Source organism: Etheostoma cragini, chromosome 9 (genome assembly GCF_013103735.1).
Source record: "Etheostoma cragini isolate CJK2018 chromosome 9, CSU_Ecrag_1.0, whole genome shotgun sequence".
NCBI classification, from domain to species: Eukaryota; Metazoa; Chordata; class Actinopteri; order Perciformes; family Percidae; genus Etheostoma; species Etheostoma cragini.
Genome location: NC_048415.1, coordinates 7,514,597 through 7,530,309, shown reverse-complemented (window position 1 = coordinate 7,530,309; position 15,713 = coordinate 7,514,597). Strand labels below are relative to the sequence as shown.

The 15,713-nt window shown below is 40.4% G+C and overlaps 2 protein-coding genes across 4 annotated transcripts in view; both read left to right on the top strand.

Annotated features, from left to right (window-relative positions):
* anos1b (anosmin 1b) overlaps positions 1–4,529 on the top strand; it is a 40,053-nt gene extending 35,524 nt beyond the window's left edge. The window contains exons 10-15 of the mRNA XM_034882298.1: positions 244–474; positions 945–1,039; positions 2,134–2,296; positions 2,785–3,017; positions 3,404–3,547; positions 3,694–4,529. Of these exons, the coding sequence (XP_034738189.1) occupies positions 244–474; positions 945–1,039; positions 2,134–2,296; positions 2,785–3,017; positions 3,404–3,544 (863 nt within the window). The 3' untranslated portion in view covers positions 3,545–3,547; positions 3,694–4,529. The remainder of the gene's footprint in view (positions 1–243; positions 475–944; positions 1,040–2,133; positions 2,297–2,784; positions 3,018–3,403; positions 3,548–3,693) is intronic.
* Positions 4,530–5,300: 771 nt separating this feature from the next.
* LOC117950597 (sentrin-specific protease 1-like) lies at positions 5,301–15,061 on the top strand. 3 transcript variants are annotated; one of them, XM_034881752.1, is made up of 10 exons: positions 5,301–5,424; positions 6,354–8,077; positions 8,871–8,976; positions 10,380–10,527; positions 10,701–10,748; positions 10,972–11,049; positions 11,884–12,021; positions 12,710–12,793; positions 13,255–13,305; positions 13,606–15,061. In XM_034881752.1, the coding sequence occupies exons 2-10, from the start codon at positions 6,583–6,585 to the stop codon at positions 13,714–13,716; spliced, it is 2,259 nt and encodes a 752-aa protein (XP_034737643.1). In that variant the 5' UTR covers positions 5,301–5,424; positions 6,354–6,582; the 3' UTR covers positions 13,717–15,061. The 3 variants fall into 3 exon arrangements, with proteins under 3 accessions (XP_034737643.1, XP_034737642.1, XP_034737644.1); XM_034881751.1 differs by having other exon boundaries at positions 10,374–10,527; XM_034881753.1 differs by lacking the exons at positions 12,710–12,793; positions 13,255–13,305; positions 13,606–15,061 and adding an exon at positions 12,148–12,690 and having other exon boundaries at positions 10,374–10,527.
* Positions 15,062–15,713: the final 652 nt, after the last annotated feature.

Here is a 15,713-nt window from a genome sequence, read left to right as displayed (position 1 = left end):
TAAATAATGCTTACTGTAGAGTGGTTAAGAAACTGCTTCTTCAAAACATGCATAAAGGCACAATAATTATCACTCCTGCATCTAAGTTTTAAGTTTGTTACGTGGTTTGCTTTGTTGTTTACGAGCTTGAAACTCAGATAATATTTTTACCTTTTACTACCCTCATTGCAGAAGACATTCTGTCAAATCAGACATTGTTTTAAATTGTAACCTTTAGTATTTTTCTACTCTCCTCAACCCAAGGTGTAGACTTCTCCAATGAGCTTCCCTCATCTTCATTATCTCTTCCCTCCTCACCTTCCCTCTCTTCCTCCTCCCCTTCTTCCTCTGACCTCCCCCTCTCATCCTCTCTGCCTCACCCTGAATCCCCCATTAACCCTGTCCCCCCTGGCAACCTGCGCCTGGAGGTTGCTGCCCCTCATTACCATGACGACCAACTGCAGGTGAAGGTTTTCTGGAAATGGTCTCACCATGGTGAGTTACCTTTGAAACACGCAACAACTGAACAATAGAAAAGAAAAAAGAGATGCAAAAAAATATACATTGCAGCTTATGTTGTAAAAGTCCTGTCTTTCCTTTCTGTGACTGTTTGGTTGTCCAGATTCAAGAAAATATCACACACAATTCTAATTAAATTCTATGCTCCTTACTGAGAAGCTACTTATCCTATTACACACAAATAACCCTCGCTCCATGTTCTTTAGCTGAGGCCTATTGTTGCAGTCTTTACCAACATGCATTCCTTTAGAACTGTAGTCAAAAACCTGCATCATAAATGTCTACTTAAACTGTCCGATTACTAAAAATGAAACCACACCTTACAACCAATCAGAATCCAGAATTTTCCGGCACATTTTTTTCTTAATTTTCAAATGTATACAAGATAAACACAAACACATGCCCACTTGTAATGTCTGTCTTGCTGCCTCGCTTTTGTTTTATAGGCAGGCAGAGACACCCTGGTCCATACGTTTTGCGGTGGCGTCCACATACCTGCAGTACTAATGTTACAAGCACAGAGAGAACCACAACTGTTCAGGTACGGTAAAACTTCCCTGGCCGAGTTTTATGTGTCTCTGTGTTTGTGAAACTGTGAATACAGTATGTAGTTTTAGTTTTATGTGAGCATTGTTGTGTCTTTTTGTGTGTAAGTGTATCAGAGATCCAATTTGACAGAGTTATGGTAAAAGTGATGTTAGGCAGAGATAGAGCGAGATAATGGCAGAGAGACAAAGTCACACACAGACAGAGGATGAGAGTCATTGATATAAACAGCTTGAAACAAGCTTTTGAGAACTAACTGTCAGCCATAACTTTGACTTGGAACTCAGCCGGTCCGTTGGTAGCTAACGGTTAAGTTAAGTAATTCACTGACAATTTTTAGTAGTTTTAGTTTACCAATATGTAAATAAAAAATGTAATCTGCTCTATACTGACATACTGAAAGTAGTGCCAGCCTCCCTGGTCTCTTTGGTCTTTTTGGTAAAGCAATATGTGCTGCACAGCTGACCATATAGTTGCTGATGCTCATAGTTTGCAATTGTAAACAGTACCCAAGTAACATGGCGGCAATTATCCAATTAGTTATGACGTATCGTTGCATCTATTGTTTTGTCTCCTGGCCATCATCTCGCTCCCTGTCTACCTCACATCACTTTTACTATAACTCTGTCAAACCACTGGCCAATATTCCTTTACTGAAATATAAAAGAATAACAGGAAGGGGTTTGAATGTGAATGATCTATAGAAAAGTGATTTGCAGAACCATCTCAGCAGTGACTACTATTACAGTTTATCTCAATTGCTATGACACATTTTCTCAAAACTGTAAACCAAGTACTAAAACTATATTCACAAAACACTGGCCTGGATGCCAGCCAAACTTAGCCCCAAACTTAGCCAGCGTTGCAGGTTGGCAGCGTTGCCAACCTGCAACGCTGCCAAGTGCAGCTTCAAACTGTAGTGTTTATTTTAACATGGAGCTAATAAGCTATATGTGACAGGTTCCCAACCAAAAATAGGGGTAAGGTGTATATTTGAAGGAACCCTATAATATGTCAGTCTTAACAACCAGCTGTGTTCAGTTTAAACACTCTTTTTATCCTTAATGTAACTTAATTTTCTCTCTCCAGGGCACCCATCACACCATCACAGGCCTGCTGTTCGCCTGTAAGTACCGGGTTGCCGTGGCAATGAATGCTAAGCTGGGGTCAGAGGCTGTTGCCTGGGTTACAACCCCGACTTGCTCCTCCATCCGGGTTAGAGGAGGCAAAGCTTTGTCATGCAACACTGAGGGTAAGATTAACTAAAGACACACACACACACACACACACACACACACACACACACACACACACACACAAGCACACACACATAAACACACACACACACGCACACACACGCACACACACAGTGTTACATTAATCTTCATTAATCCTGTAACCCCTAAACGCCTATATTTAAAAGTTAGCTCTTGAAAGAGGTTTCCTTTTCTACTTTTGGTAACATTAACCGAGAACATAGTACAAACACGAAGTACAAACTTGCACTCATTGAAACACTATATGTCGCAAAATTCCAGTAGTATCAATAACCGAAAAACCTTTCCTGTATGAGTATGGAAGTTGAAATGCACTCCAAATAATAGCTATTATGAACAAACTTTGATTATTGGTATTGACATTTTGGCATAAAATTGTCATATTAAACATAATAAGAAATAATTTTAAAGTGTTCTTCTGTCACAAATGAGAAACTGTTCTGTGTACCTTTATTGGTGTCAGAGCGCCTCCTGTCAGGCAGAAAGGTGGTACTGCGTCCAGAACGATTAACTGCAGACTTTCAGCAAGTGAATGGTACTCTGCTTACGACGCTCCGCTGGAGGATGTCCCACCATGCCCTGGACCCTGCAGCTGTAGAGGGGTTCCAATTCACCTGGACGTTGCAATCAGGGGTTACTACTGCAACAGAAGGGCAGGACGTCTCGCTCATCTCCCAGACACAGACAATTGCACCGGTGAGACACGAAAAGAGGTCTACATTACATATTGTGCTATAACAGCTGGAGGAAAATGCCTTAGAAATATGAGAAGGATGTGTGCCTGTGTGTGTGTGTGTGTGTGTGTGTGTGTGTGTGTGTGTGTGTGTGTGTGTGTGTGTGTGTGTGTGTGTGTGTGTGTGGGTGTGTGTGTGTGTGTTCAGTTTGGATGATGAATCGGCCATTCAACATTCAAAGAATAAAAAGTTTAAAAAATGTAAAATAATTTCCTAATGACACAGCATTTACATATTGTACAATGAAGGATTAATGCAGTAACATTCAAAATTTTTGTTATTGCCAAGGTGTACCTGTTTGTCTGTGAACTTCTGTGAACTTACAGTAACCTGCTTCACCATCCACAGTCTCAGCGGTCGGTGTCAGTTAATGGTCTTCAGGCTGACAGTGTTTACCAGCTGCAGCTCCAGGTGCTAACCGCAGGGGGCATCAACGGCGCCGCAATCACAAAGACCATACAAACTCCAGCTATCAACACCGCACTCTGATAGGTAATTGTGCTTTCTCAACAAGACACTGCTTTTTTGTGTAGCTATCATAGACTGTATATATATACAGTCTATGGTAGCTATAGACACACTTTTTTATCTGTGTACAAAATAGCATCCATTTTAATCCTACCAATCATTTCTTCTAGGCACAAACCCCACAGCTGTCACCGTCTGCTGCATCCCGGTCATCTACTCCAACATCCACTTCTCCACTGTCTTCCACCATTACTTTCATTACAGTGCAGAAAACATGACCAAAGCTGTAAAATAAAGAATGTTTCTCTGTGTAAAGTAGATCACTGTCATATATGAATGGATTTCCTACTCCGACCCCCCACCCCAAATACTTATATCACTTTTCAAACATCATGAAGGTTGTCAGCTCACTTTAAATAGCAAATAAAATCAATCATTCATCTAGTCAATCATTAATCTGGCTGCAGTTCTAAAGGTTAAGGCCTAAGTCAATATTGTTTTGTAGAAATTGTAAGAAAAAAAAGAAAAAAAATGTACCTGTACATGGTGCCAGTTTAAAAAAAGCACTATGTATTAACAGTTAGTCTAGAAACGCGTATCCTTTAACCATATTTTTTCTATTTTTGTATTAAAAGCATTTTCCAAATGACTCCACTTGGCATTAGTGCCACAGCGCCGCAGCAATGCAGGACATGTATGTGAAAAGTCAGACTCCTTGCATGGCTGCATCTGAACATGTTTGGTGTTTTAGATGGGACTCATCGGGTAATTTCTAAGCATCTCACATCACTTGAGCCAAATGACACTTGTAAAGAGACTTATTATGCCTGTTGTTTTTGATCGTGCAAGTAGAGAATGATATAGCACTGACCTTGTGTACAAATAGAAATGTATGGCAACGGACTGACTGTTTATTTTCATGCAGAATCTGCTACATTTTTTTTGAGTTGGTGAGCTAAAACCTTGAATTAAGCTCAAATATATTTTAATATTGTATGCATATGTTACAAAGCTCAATCTTCAGTCAAATTGGTCTGAATTTGCTTGTATGACATATTTGTGCCTTGTGCAGCATTACTTTGCGTTAAGGTACACCTGTCTCACTTGGCCAGACCATCCTCCACGTGGTACATCTCTTTCACTAAACAATAATATGTGTAATTTTTACAAAGTAAATATATACCTGTAGTAGATGCCTTTGTTTTACAAAAGTCATGGTATTACTTTGAAAAGGTATCTTTGGTGTCAAGCAACCAGTAGGCCTATTTATAATGGTAATTCTCTCTATGCAACCTCTGTGACATTTTACCGTTAATAATTATGTACTTTCGTTACATTCGTTTACTTTTTGATCTTTAGTTTTATTTATTGTTTTCCTGTTTAAGTGTTTTGTAATTAAAGATTATCAAGATACATTGTGTGTCGTGTCAGCAATTTCTTGGTTAGAAATTATAATAACACTTTGTATCATATTTGGTATTATATTTAAAATCATATTTTGCCATTCTTTTCCCTTAATCTAACATGATCCTTTTTTGCTATTGCAACATTTAAACAGAAAACGTCACTGCGATATTTTATGCCTAAATAATCGAAGTAAGAAGGTTAAATGAAAGACCGGAAGCGGAATTTGAAGGTTATAGGATTGTATAACAAAGGATAAATAACTGTTAAAAATACACATTAAACAAACAAATAGTAGAGGGCAGCGATCCGCCATTGCAGCGTACAAGAAGAAGGAACTTGAAGGTTACTTCGAGAAAGCGCCGAAAGCCTTCGGAACGATCCGGACACAACCGAAGATGAGACCGACGTCCTGACGCAATCAATAAGCGACGACAGCTTGAATTGTTTATTCAAATCGTGGTCAGACCAGACGGAACTGTTATGTCGTAGACAAGGTGGTGTATGCTGATGACTTTCTTCCTCTCTTTTTGTCATGCTTTTGGTTTATAACCTATATAACGTCAGATACTAATTCGCAGCTCCTCTTCTGTCTTTAGGCACCTCCAACTTCCTACTGACAATGGAGGAAATGTGTGGTCGCTTCTTTGTGTTTTCGCCTATGTTTTGGCTACAGCTAGCTTACTTAGCTTAGATAGCCTTCAGGGATTGAATAACTTATGCAAAACTTTGTAAAATGCAATTACTTTAGCTTGACTTAGTTAAATTATTGGATGGCACGTTATATTCTTAAATGATGTGTGTGCATGCTCCAGCAGCCTGGTGCCCAATGCCATCAACGTCACCTGAGCTAACGTAACGTTTGTTTTTATTAAACCCCAAAACTTAATTGACTGTGGGAATTTTAGCAAACGCTGGAAAATAGGTTAGAGACGACAAGCGAAGCTGCTAATGGCTAATTTATCCGCATATGCACTGATTATTATTAGCTCAACAATTGTCGCTGCTATGTTGCTAACGTCAGCTAACGGCGAGTTTAGCTTCCGAACGAAATAACACCTCTTTGAAAATAACGTTACTAAATGCACAAAATGTCAGTTGACGACTTGTGTAGTCGGGAAATCTTTTGCGCGGTTAGTTGGAAACTCAAACAAATGAACCACATACAGTATCTCTGAACAGTGTTATTTGATGATAACGTCACTGTAGTTGCTACTTCATTTTTGCAATTGTCTCAAACAGTAATGCTAAATGAACATGGTTTTCCGCTGAATATGGAAAATATGTTTTTTTTATTTAATTTTTTAAATAATGACCCATTCACATTTAAACCACAATTTATGTATGTGAGGCGCTTGCAAACATATCTTTCATTGGCTCTGATTCTCTCTCCCTATTCTTCCTCTGTTCCACTTGTTCTAATTAGGAGACCATGGTGGAGCTGTCTAGTCAATGACCTCTATGGTGGGACCAACTTTTTTTTCTACACAGGAAAAGAACTTTAGTGAAGAATACCCGAAGGGAAGCTTCAGCATAACAACCAAGGAAGGAACAAATCTCAACACCTGAAATTCACAGGACCAAAGGGAAGGAGAGCAGAGGACTGTGGGGAGGGATGTGTTGGGGATGGGGTTGAAGAGCCAAAGGAGGACGTCATGGTTCACAGCGGCGCTGCATCCCCAATGAAAACAACATCATCAGCATCACCTCATTTAACTGTTGCTGCAAAAGCAGCTCCCCCTCTAGTGCCTCCCTCTGAAGATGCTACAGATCAGGACCTAACGCAAACCAATCTCCTCACCCCAGACCTTGCCTCCAACTCAGACTTGACCCAGCCCTTTACTTCAACTCCTGCCGATCCAGCTCCCCCTGTTGTAACTCCAGAAAAAGCTCTTACTTCTAACTCAAGCCCAGCATCAGCCTGGTCCTCTCCACAGACACCTAGTACCACTCAGAACCCACTACTCAATGGCCGTACATCAGGCAGAAAGAGGACTCCTAAGGCATGTGACTGCTGTGGCCCCAACAGTAAAGGACACAATACCCAAACCTCGGGCAGAGGGAAGGCAAGAGGGAGAGGGAGGGGGAGGGAGACGAGCAGGGACTTTAAGGACACCACAAAAAGGAAAGTGGATGGCCAGCTGACAGGTTTAAAATGTTTTGATTTAACCAAGGAGACGGCAGAGGAAGCAGAGGATGAAGATGACACATATGAGAAGGTGCAAAGGACTGAATTAGTGGCTGATATTAAGTCACAATCGCCTGTTGCTCGCCCTGTCACAGTCTCCCTGCAGGATGGACCGATCACAAGCTATGTTGCTCCAGAGAAAAGGGAGACGCCGAAAATGGAAGACATGTTGATAGAAGGGTCAGGGGGGAGAGGAGGTGGAAATAGCAGGACTGTGGAAAAGATATTGTCGGGAACGGCAGGCAGGGCAGCACCACTAGTTAAAGGGAGGGGAAGGGTGGGAGCGGTGGGATCTATGTCTTCATCAAAAACAGAAGTAGAAGTTGAAATAAAAAGGGGATGTGTAGGTGGTGTTGTCATCAGTTCTAAAAGTGATTCCCTAGCTCCGTTACTGTTTGTGCAGAGGCCAGGGCAAAACAACGATGCAGAGATGGACCATGGAGAGAAGACTGACCCCAGCTCAGTCAAATCTCCATTAGTAAATGGAGACACGGTAAACCTTAGTGACACTGAGCCTGAAGAAGAGGCGAAGGAGGGTAACATGATCAAGTGTGAAATGACAAATGGACTACTGTCTGTTTCGCAGCAGTTGGGTCCTGCTTCAAGGTCAGGATCTCCCCAGGACCTGGACTCTGGGATGCAGGTGGACAAGACTCCTGACAGAACAAACTCAGTGTCCACACCAGTAACTATATCCAACGGAAATGTCCCCACACCAACAAACCACTGCTCCGTACTTATGGAGGTGGAAACGTCTCATCCAGCTTTGGTGGCTCCTCCATTCCAGGGCTTTATTACAGTGTGCCGCCTGCAGCACAGCTGGGCATTAAGAGACCACGGGCTGTACTGTCAGCCTGGAACCTGGGAGAGGGAGGGGGTGGAAGAACTAACAAATGGACAAGAGATGCATGGAGAGCAACAGAATAAAGAATCCCTGGAGCAGCTTACTGAAATGATCCATGGTAAGATGCATTCTGAGTTTTTTGCAATGAAGCAACGTAAATCATTGATCTTGTTACAAACAGACTGAAAGAAGTGCTGAGGAGAGCGCTTTTTCTGTCATATGACATTCATAAAATGGGGCTTTTTTCATGAAACATTTACACACAGAACTTTTATGGAATATTTTTATATTTTTCAAAATTAGATATGAATATTCTGGACAAGACCTGAAATTGTTGGTAGTCAAGACAATTTTTGAAGCTGATACGCACAAACTCTGTTCATGTGTTGTTGGGACTTGTTTATCACGCATAATACTAAAAACAGTCCGGAAAGGCAAGAGATATTTTTGCCTTCAGGACAGATCTAATTGAACTCTGATTCACCAAGGTTTTCACATGGTCATGAACAAATTGGTCATCTGCACATGTTTCATGGATCAAAAATTGGGAATTGGATATATCTCTTTTATAATTTCAAGAGAGAACGCATTGTTCTATCCTCTTAAAATAAAGTTTTTTATTTTTGTTGCGGGGTAGCATGTTTGCATCACTAATGTTTGCAAATGAAAAATTGCAAGCAAAAACTGTTTCGGTGACAAGTGGCAAAGGGTGTGCAAATATCAGCTATGAGTCCTCGAGTCAGATCCACAGCAATCTAACTTTTTGGAATGTATTAGCACGCGGACCTGAACAGACAGTTCTGTGATTGTCAGCAATGGATTCAGAAACAACGGAGAAAACAAAACTTCTCATCTTCTGAACAACAACGTGTTTGTTATTTAGCTAACAGATCATATATCTCCTCTTTCAGAGTTTCTGGAGAGCTTCTACATGAAGTACGGCAGTTTCGTTCCTCTCAGTGAGACTGATGTCCTGGAATATCTAAAGAAGAAAGGCAACTCTGACCTCTGCAATAGGTTGGTCTACGCACGCGCACACACACACACACACACACACACACACACACACACACACACACACACACACACACACACACACACACACACACACACACACACTTGTTCTTGTGGCTAGGGTTGCACAATTATGTCCACAATGATAATCAAGATTATTTAGACCAATTTTGGGATCACGATTAATTATCACAATTATTTGTTTATTTTAACCAAAACTAATTTTATCGTCACATAGGCTATTTAAAACAGCTTTCACATCCATATTGTGCTACAGTCCTCTTATGTTGCAGTTGTATGTTGTACATACATACAGCTGCAACACATGTAAATGAAAATTATTTGAAATAAATAGCCACGGGTATGGAGAGTAAGAGATACAAACACAGGCACGGCTTTACAGAATAAAATGGGTAATGTAACGCAAAATTAAACCATATCGATATAAATAACATTGCTTTGTTTGTGGAGAGGCGAGGGGATGTAAGAACGTTAGGTGCACCGGTGCGACCTAGGAAAATTGTTAGTCGCACCTTAGAGCCCTGTGAGCTAACAGACACTAACTAGCACTGGTCACTGCACTGGTCACACACAAAACAACACAGACGGGACACAGCGTTGCGTTTACTGGTAAACCTTGTGACCGACGCATGACCGACTGCTATCTGTTGTGGACTTTTCATCAAGTTACTCATTCCTCTGTGACTGACTACATCTAGAAACTAAGCTCCGCGTTGTAGGGAACAACTCTGACTGGCACACAATCAGACAGTGGTTTACGGAGCGGTAGATGGGCTTTGCAAAAAGACCCGGATCATTCTATGAACAAATGACTCATTTTAAATAACGCTCAATCATGCAAATTTGATTTTTGGAAGCCAAAATCTTGATTAAAATTTGATCAATTGTGCAGCCCTGCTTGTGGCATCTCTTTCCGTATCTGAACTAGTCATATCCTTTAAATGTCCTTAAAGGTATTAGAAACAAATCAGATGTAGTGCTGGGCGATATGGAGAAAATCAAATATCACAATATTTTTGACAAAATACCTCAATATTGATACCGCAACAATATTGTAGTTTTGACTATTAGTCCTTTCACAAAATATTTACACAATGAAATTTTTGATAAATAATCATCAGTAATGTGGATTTAATGACTAAGTGGGTAAAGGCTAATAATAAAACAGCTAGAACAGTCTGGTAAGTTCAGAAAATGACATCACATTACTGTAATGGAGTAAACCATTTTACAACCAGGAAAAGACAACACTTATGTCACATTATGATATCCAAACTCTAAGACAATATCTAGTCTCATATCACAACATTGATATATTGCCCAGCTCTATTCAAATGTTTGTAATAATAATTCTACTGCATTTCTCCTTTTGTTTTTTGTTTTAGAGGCCTGGACATCAAAAGAGAGATGAATCGGTACAGGGCGGGACTGGCCTCAGCTCCTATTGCTGGCTTCATGGTGTCGTATAACAAACACACCCTGGGTCTGGAGGACCTTAGTACGCTGGAGGAACAGAACTGGCTCAATGACCAGGTAGAGACAGATTGAGGCTTGTACAGCTACACAAAAGCATTCTTTCCACTATCACTCTTTTCTTACTCTGTCTGGTTTTCTGACACAAAATCACTTAAATGGTTGAATCAATAATGACAAGATTTTTCGATTAGTTTGACACAGTCTTACATTGAAACTTTTCCGTATGGCAGATCATCAACATGTATGGAGAACTCATCATGGAGGCGACACAACACAAGGTAAGTGATTGTGTGTTTGTACACTTAAAACGCTAATTTGTAATGATATAGAAAGGATTATGAAATATATAAAGGGCTCACTGTAGGAGTCTACAATTGTATTACATTGTTGTTTGAGACTCTTGAGCTATTTAGACTGTTAGACTCATGCTTATATTATATTATGTTAATAATTTATTAAATTGGTGCATGTAATGTTGACTGTGTAATGTTATTTCTCCAGGTTCATTTTTTCAACAGCTTTTTCCACAAGCAGCTGGTTGCCAAGGGTTATGATGGTGTGAAGAGATGGACTAAAAAAGTAAGGAGGAAGATGCAGCAGTTTGGAGTTTAACCATTTTTTTAAATTCTTTTGTCAGTATCGCTAATAGCTGAACTTTAATATCACTAGTTTAATGTGTTAAATGTATTATTTGCATCTCAGAGTCAGGGCTTGGCAGCAGCCATTGCCTAGTTGCTTTAAGAAACTAGATTTCACTGTCAACCATTTTTGTGTGTGTTAAAAGTATGTTGGTAAAAATCTTCAGTCACCCAGTAGTCTACGTCCTTGACGTTCCACTTCCGGGATTGCTCCGGTGCCGCAGGAAATACCGCCGGATGCATAAATGTCCAGTTCCATACGCTTTTGTTTTGTTGGTATTTTAAAGTCTGGTGGATTTATGATGGCTATGGGGCTGCCCCTCCGATCCTTGCAGAGTAAAGGATGAACGCTAGCTAGTCTTATCTGTCGAATGTGAGTTTTCTCTCGCACAACTATTTTACAGCAGCTCCGTCTGGAGCTTAGCACCGCCCGTGACAATTGTGATTGGTTTAAAGAAATGCCAATAAACCAGAGCATGTTTTTCTCCCATCCCGGAATGCTGTGCGGAGTAGCCAGACCCTCCTCCGCTCCGCAGCCTGTGGATGGTCTGGCACAGCGAGACTAATAATTCAGTAACCACCTTACTGTTTAGTCGTGCAAGTAAAGTGGGTAAAAATGAATGGTTCCAAACAGAAATACTGAAAAGCCGTTTATGTCCTGTAGATGATAACTTTTGGAAGTATTGCAAAATAATCTGACAGTTAGTAGACATCTGCATTTTTTCTCTTTTGGATATCTAATTTGCATGTGTGTCAATTTGTGGGATTATTTTAGGTTGACCTGTTCTCCAAGTGGCTGCTGCTATTTCCCATCCATTTAGAAATCCACTGGTCTCTCATCACAGTCACCATGGCAACCAAAACCATCAGTTACTACGATAGCCAAGGCATCGTGTTCAGACACACCACAGATGTGAGTGCCTCTGTTCTTGTTGATGTCTTTGGCTTGTAGTTCATTGTTTCAGATATTTAATGGGGGCGTTCCGAACAAGAACATCAGTAATCACGCTTTTCTGCTCTTTACTCTGATAAATTATAGGACCATCAATTCCTGGCGAGAGACGCCAGACGATACATAGTTGTTTTTTCACTGTGATGTTGGTAACAGCAGATAGTCAGTATGCACCAGTTTCTTTGGAAATCAAGGTTTTTCACCATAAGGCTGTAATGAACCAGAGCATACTATGATAGTAAATAAGTGGATTAATTTGTGAAAGACAAAATTCGGAAACCAAACCATACATGTACCTGTTTAAATTAAGCTCCCATTCTCACACGCTTAGAAAGCATGGCACCAATAGCCCCACCTTGTGGCCATCTGCTTAACTAATGAAATGTTGATTTTGGCTCTCTTTACCCTCCACTTTCTGTTTTTCCTTAACTATTCCAATGCTTGCGCAATCCACACAGTAACCTGGAGTGTGAATTAAAACTTAAAATTTTGAAATTATTAAAAGTATTGAACGTTCATAAAATCTAAAATACTGTATCAGTAGAAATGTGGAAATACTGACATGTTTGATAGTCCTTTGCACCATTTTCAGCACAACTCGTGTGTGTTTGTGTGCTTGTTTGTGTGTGTGTGCGTGTGTTCCTATCAGAACATTATGAAGTACCTTCAGTCTGAAGCCAGAGAGAAGCAACAGACGGCTTTCCAGAAAGGTTGGAAGATTACCATCATCAAGGTAACCCTGACTGCAATGCTCAGGCTGTGTTCACCTTGCGTCCTGAAAACATTTATATTGGCCAGCACAGTTGATGCCTGTAAAATAAAAAATAGTGCCAAGTTCATCTATGATTAACAGAAAACTCGGCAAAACAACAACAAAGACATTGTCTGTTAAAGGCAACAAAGTACTTCTAACATACCTGCAGATCACTGACAGTTTCATGTATTAATGCAAGTGAGTGGCCAAACACTTTCATTTTTTTTTGTCCTTATTGCTGTTTCTGGAATCAGTTACTTTTGATTCAATATAAACCCTGAACAATACAATACGAGTTACTGACACAATTTTTTACCCCAGTAACTTTTTCTTAATTACTGTCTACCGATAAAGTCAACCATACACTATAGTAAGTACATAGAGAAACTAACTGTTGCATCTTTTGTCCCCGGCTTCACTGTGACTCGTTGACTCCTCAGGGTATTCCTCAGCAGAAAAACGACAGCGACTGTGGAGTTTTTGTCCTTGAGGTGAGACATTATTTTCTTTTCCACCTTTACCGCTGTCCTGTCCTTCATTTATCCCCATTTTTCTTTTTCTTTTCCTCTCATCCCCTGTCCCCCGTCTCCCCCCACTAATAGCAATAAAATATAGCGGTGTCTTCAGTGTGTCTTTCCCGCCCCAGGTTTCTACATTAATTTGATCATTACTCACTTTCCAAGGGGAGCGAAAGACACTGGAGAAAAGCTTCTGTCACTGTCCACATTTAATATGGCAACCTTATCTGTGGTTATGGATAACTTTCCCGCACTGTCTTTTCTTTCTGTCAGTACTGCCGTTGTCTCTCGGTGAAGCAGCCTCTGCTGTTCAGTCAGGAGGACATGCCGTGCATCCGCAAGAGAATTCACAAGGAGCTGTGTGACTGTCGTCTCAACATTTGAACAACAATGAGAATTGTTGCTCTCACATACTGAGTGCTCGTCTGGTCACATGAGAAGGTCTGTCATGTGGCCTGTGTCACTGACCAGCTAACACAACGTGGCCATCCGTATTCCAGGGACCGTAACTGCCAATCTGCCTGTTTGACTGACAGCAGAGTGGCTGCACTTTTGGAGTTTATAGAATAACAGTCTGTAGCAGAGCAGATTTTTACTTGCAAACAACTACTGATGTGGCCCCCTACTGATCCACAGAAATACTGGACCCATACCCATCAGGTTGTTTTTGCGTTCTACATTTACCTTTCCCAGTGGATTTCAAACAAATGGCCAAATGGACACAATGGAGCTCTGACTTGGAATGGGAACACGGCCGTTGGACTAGCCTGGACCAGTGGGGCGAACCTTGCATCCCAAATGGAGTGGCCTTACCTCCCAGATGGCCATTTTAGCCTGAATGACATTTTTAACTGTTTATTTTATGCTGGACTTCGCAGCAGCATCATTGTAGTTTCTAACATGTTTAATAAAGTTAGGACTTTTTGATTCAGTGGACCAACCATTCACTTAAAACTTGAAGGTTTGATTTGGTTTTATTCTCTTGGACTACTGATATTTGCACAGTTAGAGGCCTATCCATTGAAGAGTCTAGAATACCAACTGAATGTACTGATCGCATATTCTTCCTGGCTGCCTCCCAGGGTGGAGACTTAACACCGTACAGGTTAATGGCACATTTTGGCTGAGGTTTGAAACAGGGACTATATTTTAAGGCAGTTATTTGTTTGAAGTTTTTGGCACCTTCCTTTAAATAATTTCTGATTTAAAATTCCAGGTTTTCACCACATTATTTCCTGCTTGTTTTGTTTCGCTGTTATCACATCCCTATGATTGGATTTGTAAGTATTTTTCTGCCTTTTCAGCTGAAATCCATTGTTTGACTTTACATTTGAATCTGTCAATTTTGGTTGAAAACAGATTCTCATGTTGGCTTGGAAATTTCATGTCAGGTGTACAGCTAGCTGCTGATGTGAGCACCGCCGGTTTCGACATTAGCCAAGCAGTCAATGCTTCCTGCTTCACAAGGACTCATTACCACAGGAGTAGAAAGTCGTAGTTCCAGAGTGGCCTCTCAACAAAGGAACAAGTGGACCTCAGTTATTTTTATTTAATCCTCTGTCCAACCTAGATTTTGTCGTTGTATTCAGTTATAAATGTATTTACAGATTGTATTGTACTTTTACTGGCCTACTAAAGTATATGCTTGCAATTGCTTAAACCTAGAATTGTTTCTAGGCTGTTTTTATCGTTGTTATTAAAAGGCCATAATTGCTGGGAATTGTTTTGCCGCTATTGTCTCAAGTGTTTTTTTATTGAGTAGTGCACTGGGGCAAAAAAAAACGAATGCTGAAAAATCGATGCATCAACATACGGATGGATTTACATCATAAGTGTTAATTGAGGTTGACACACACACACGCACACAATATCCAGAAGTGCTTGTTTCAAACATCTCTTTCATCAGATGTCCTTGAGATCCAGTATCGATAGAAAAGAAATCTCCCTGCAAAAAAATAAGAAGAGGAATTGACTCAGTTCTTCTATCAATACAATTCTGGGGGATATACAGTAAATTCTTTTCAATGAGTGTGTGGCAGCAGTGACCTTCAAGTTAAACATGTCCTTCCACCACTGATAGTGTGACTTCAAAGATATCTTATCTTCTTATCAAGCTTATCTCCACATCAATGTCTTTGAGTTTAGTTTATCTTTCTTCTTTAGGAAAGTAATCTATTATCGTGATTAGGTCTCTGCATTAGTGGCTGATTGAAAACCTAAAGCATCTATGTCGGGGGTCACCGGCATTTCTTTGTCTAAGGGCTGCTTTAATATAACGGAAGGGGCCAAGAGCATCACACTGCTTTCATTTATTTACAGAACACACATATGTTCTGAAATGTTTGCACCGATAGTTGACAAAATGGTTTCATGTCACTCTT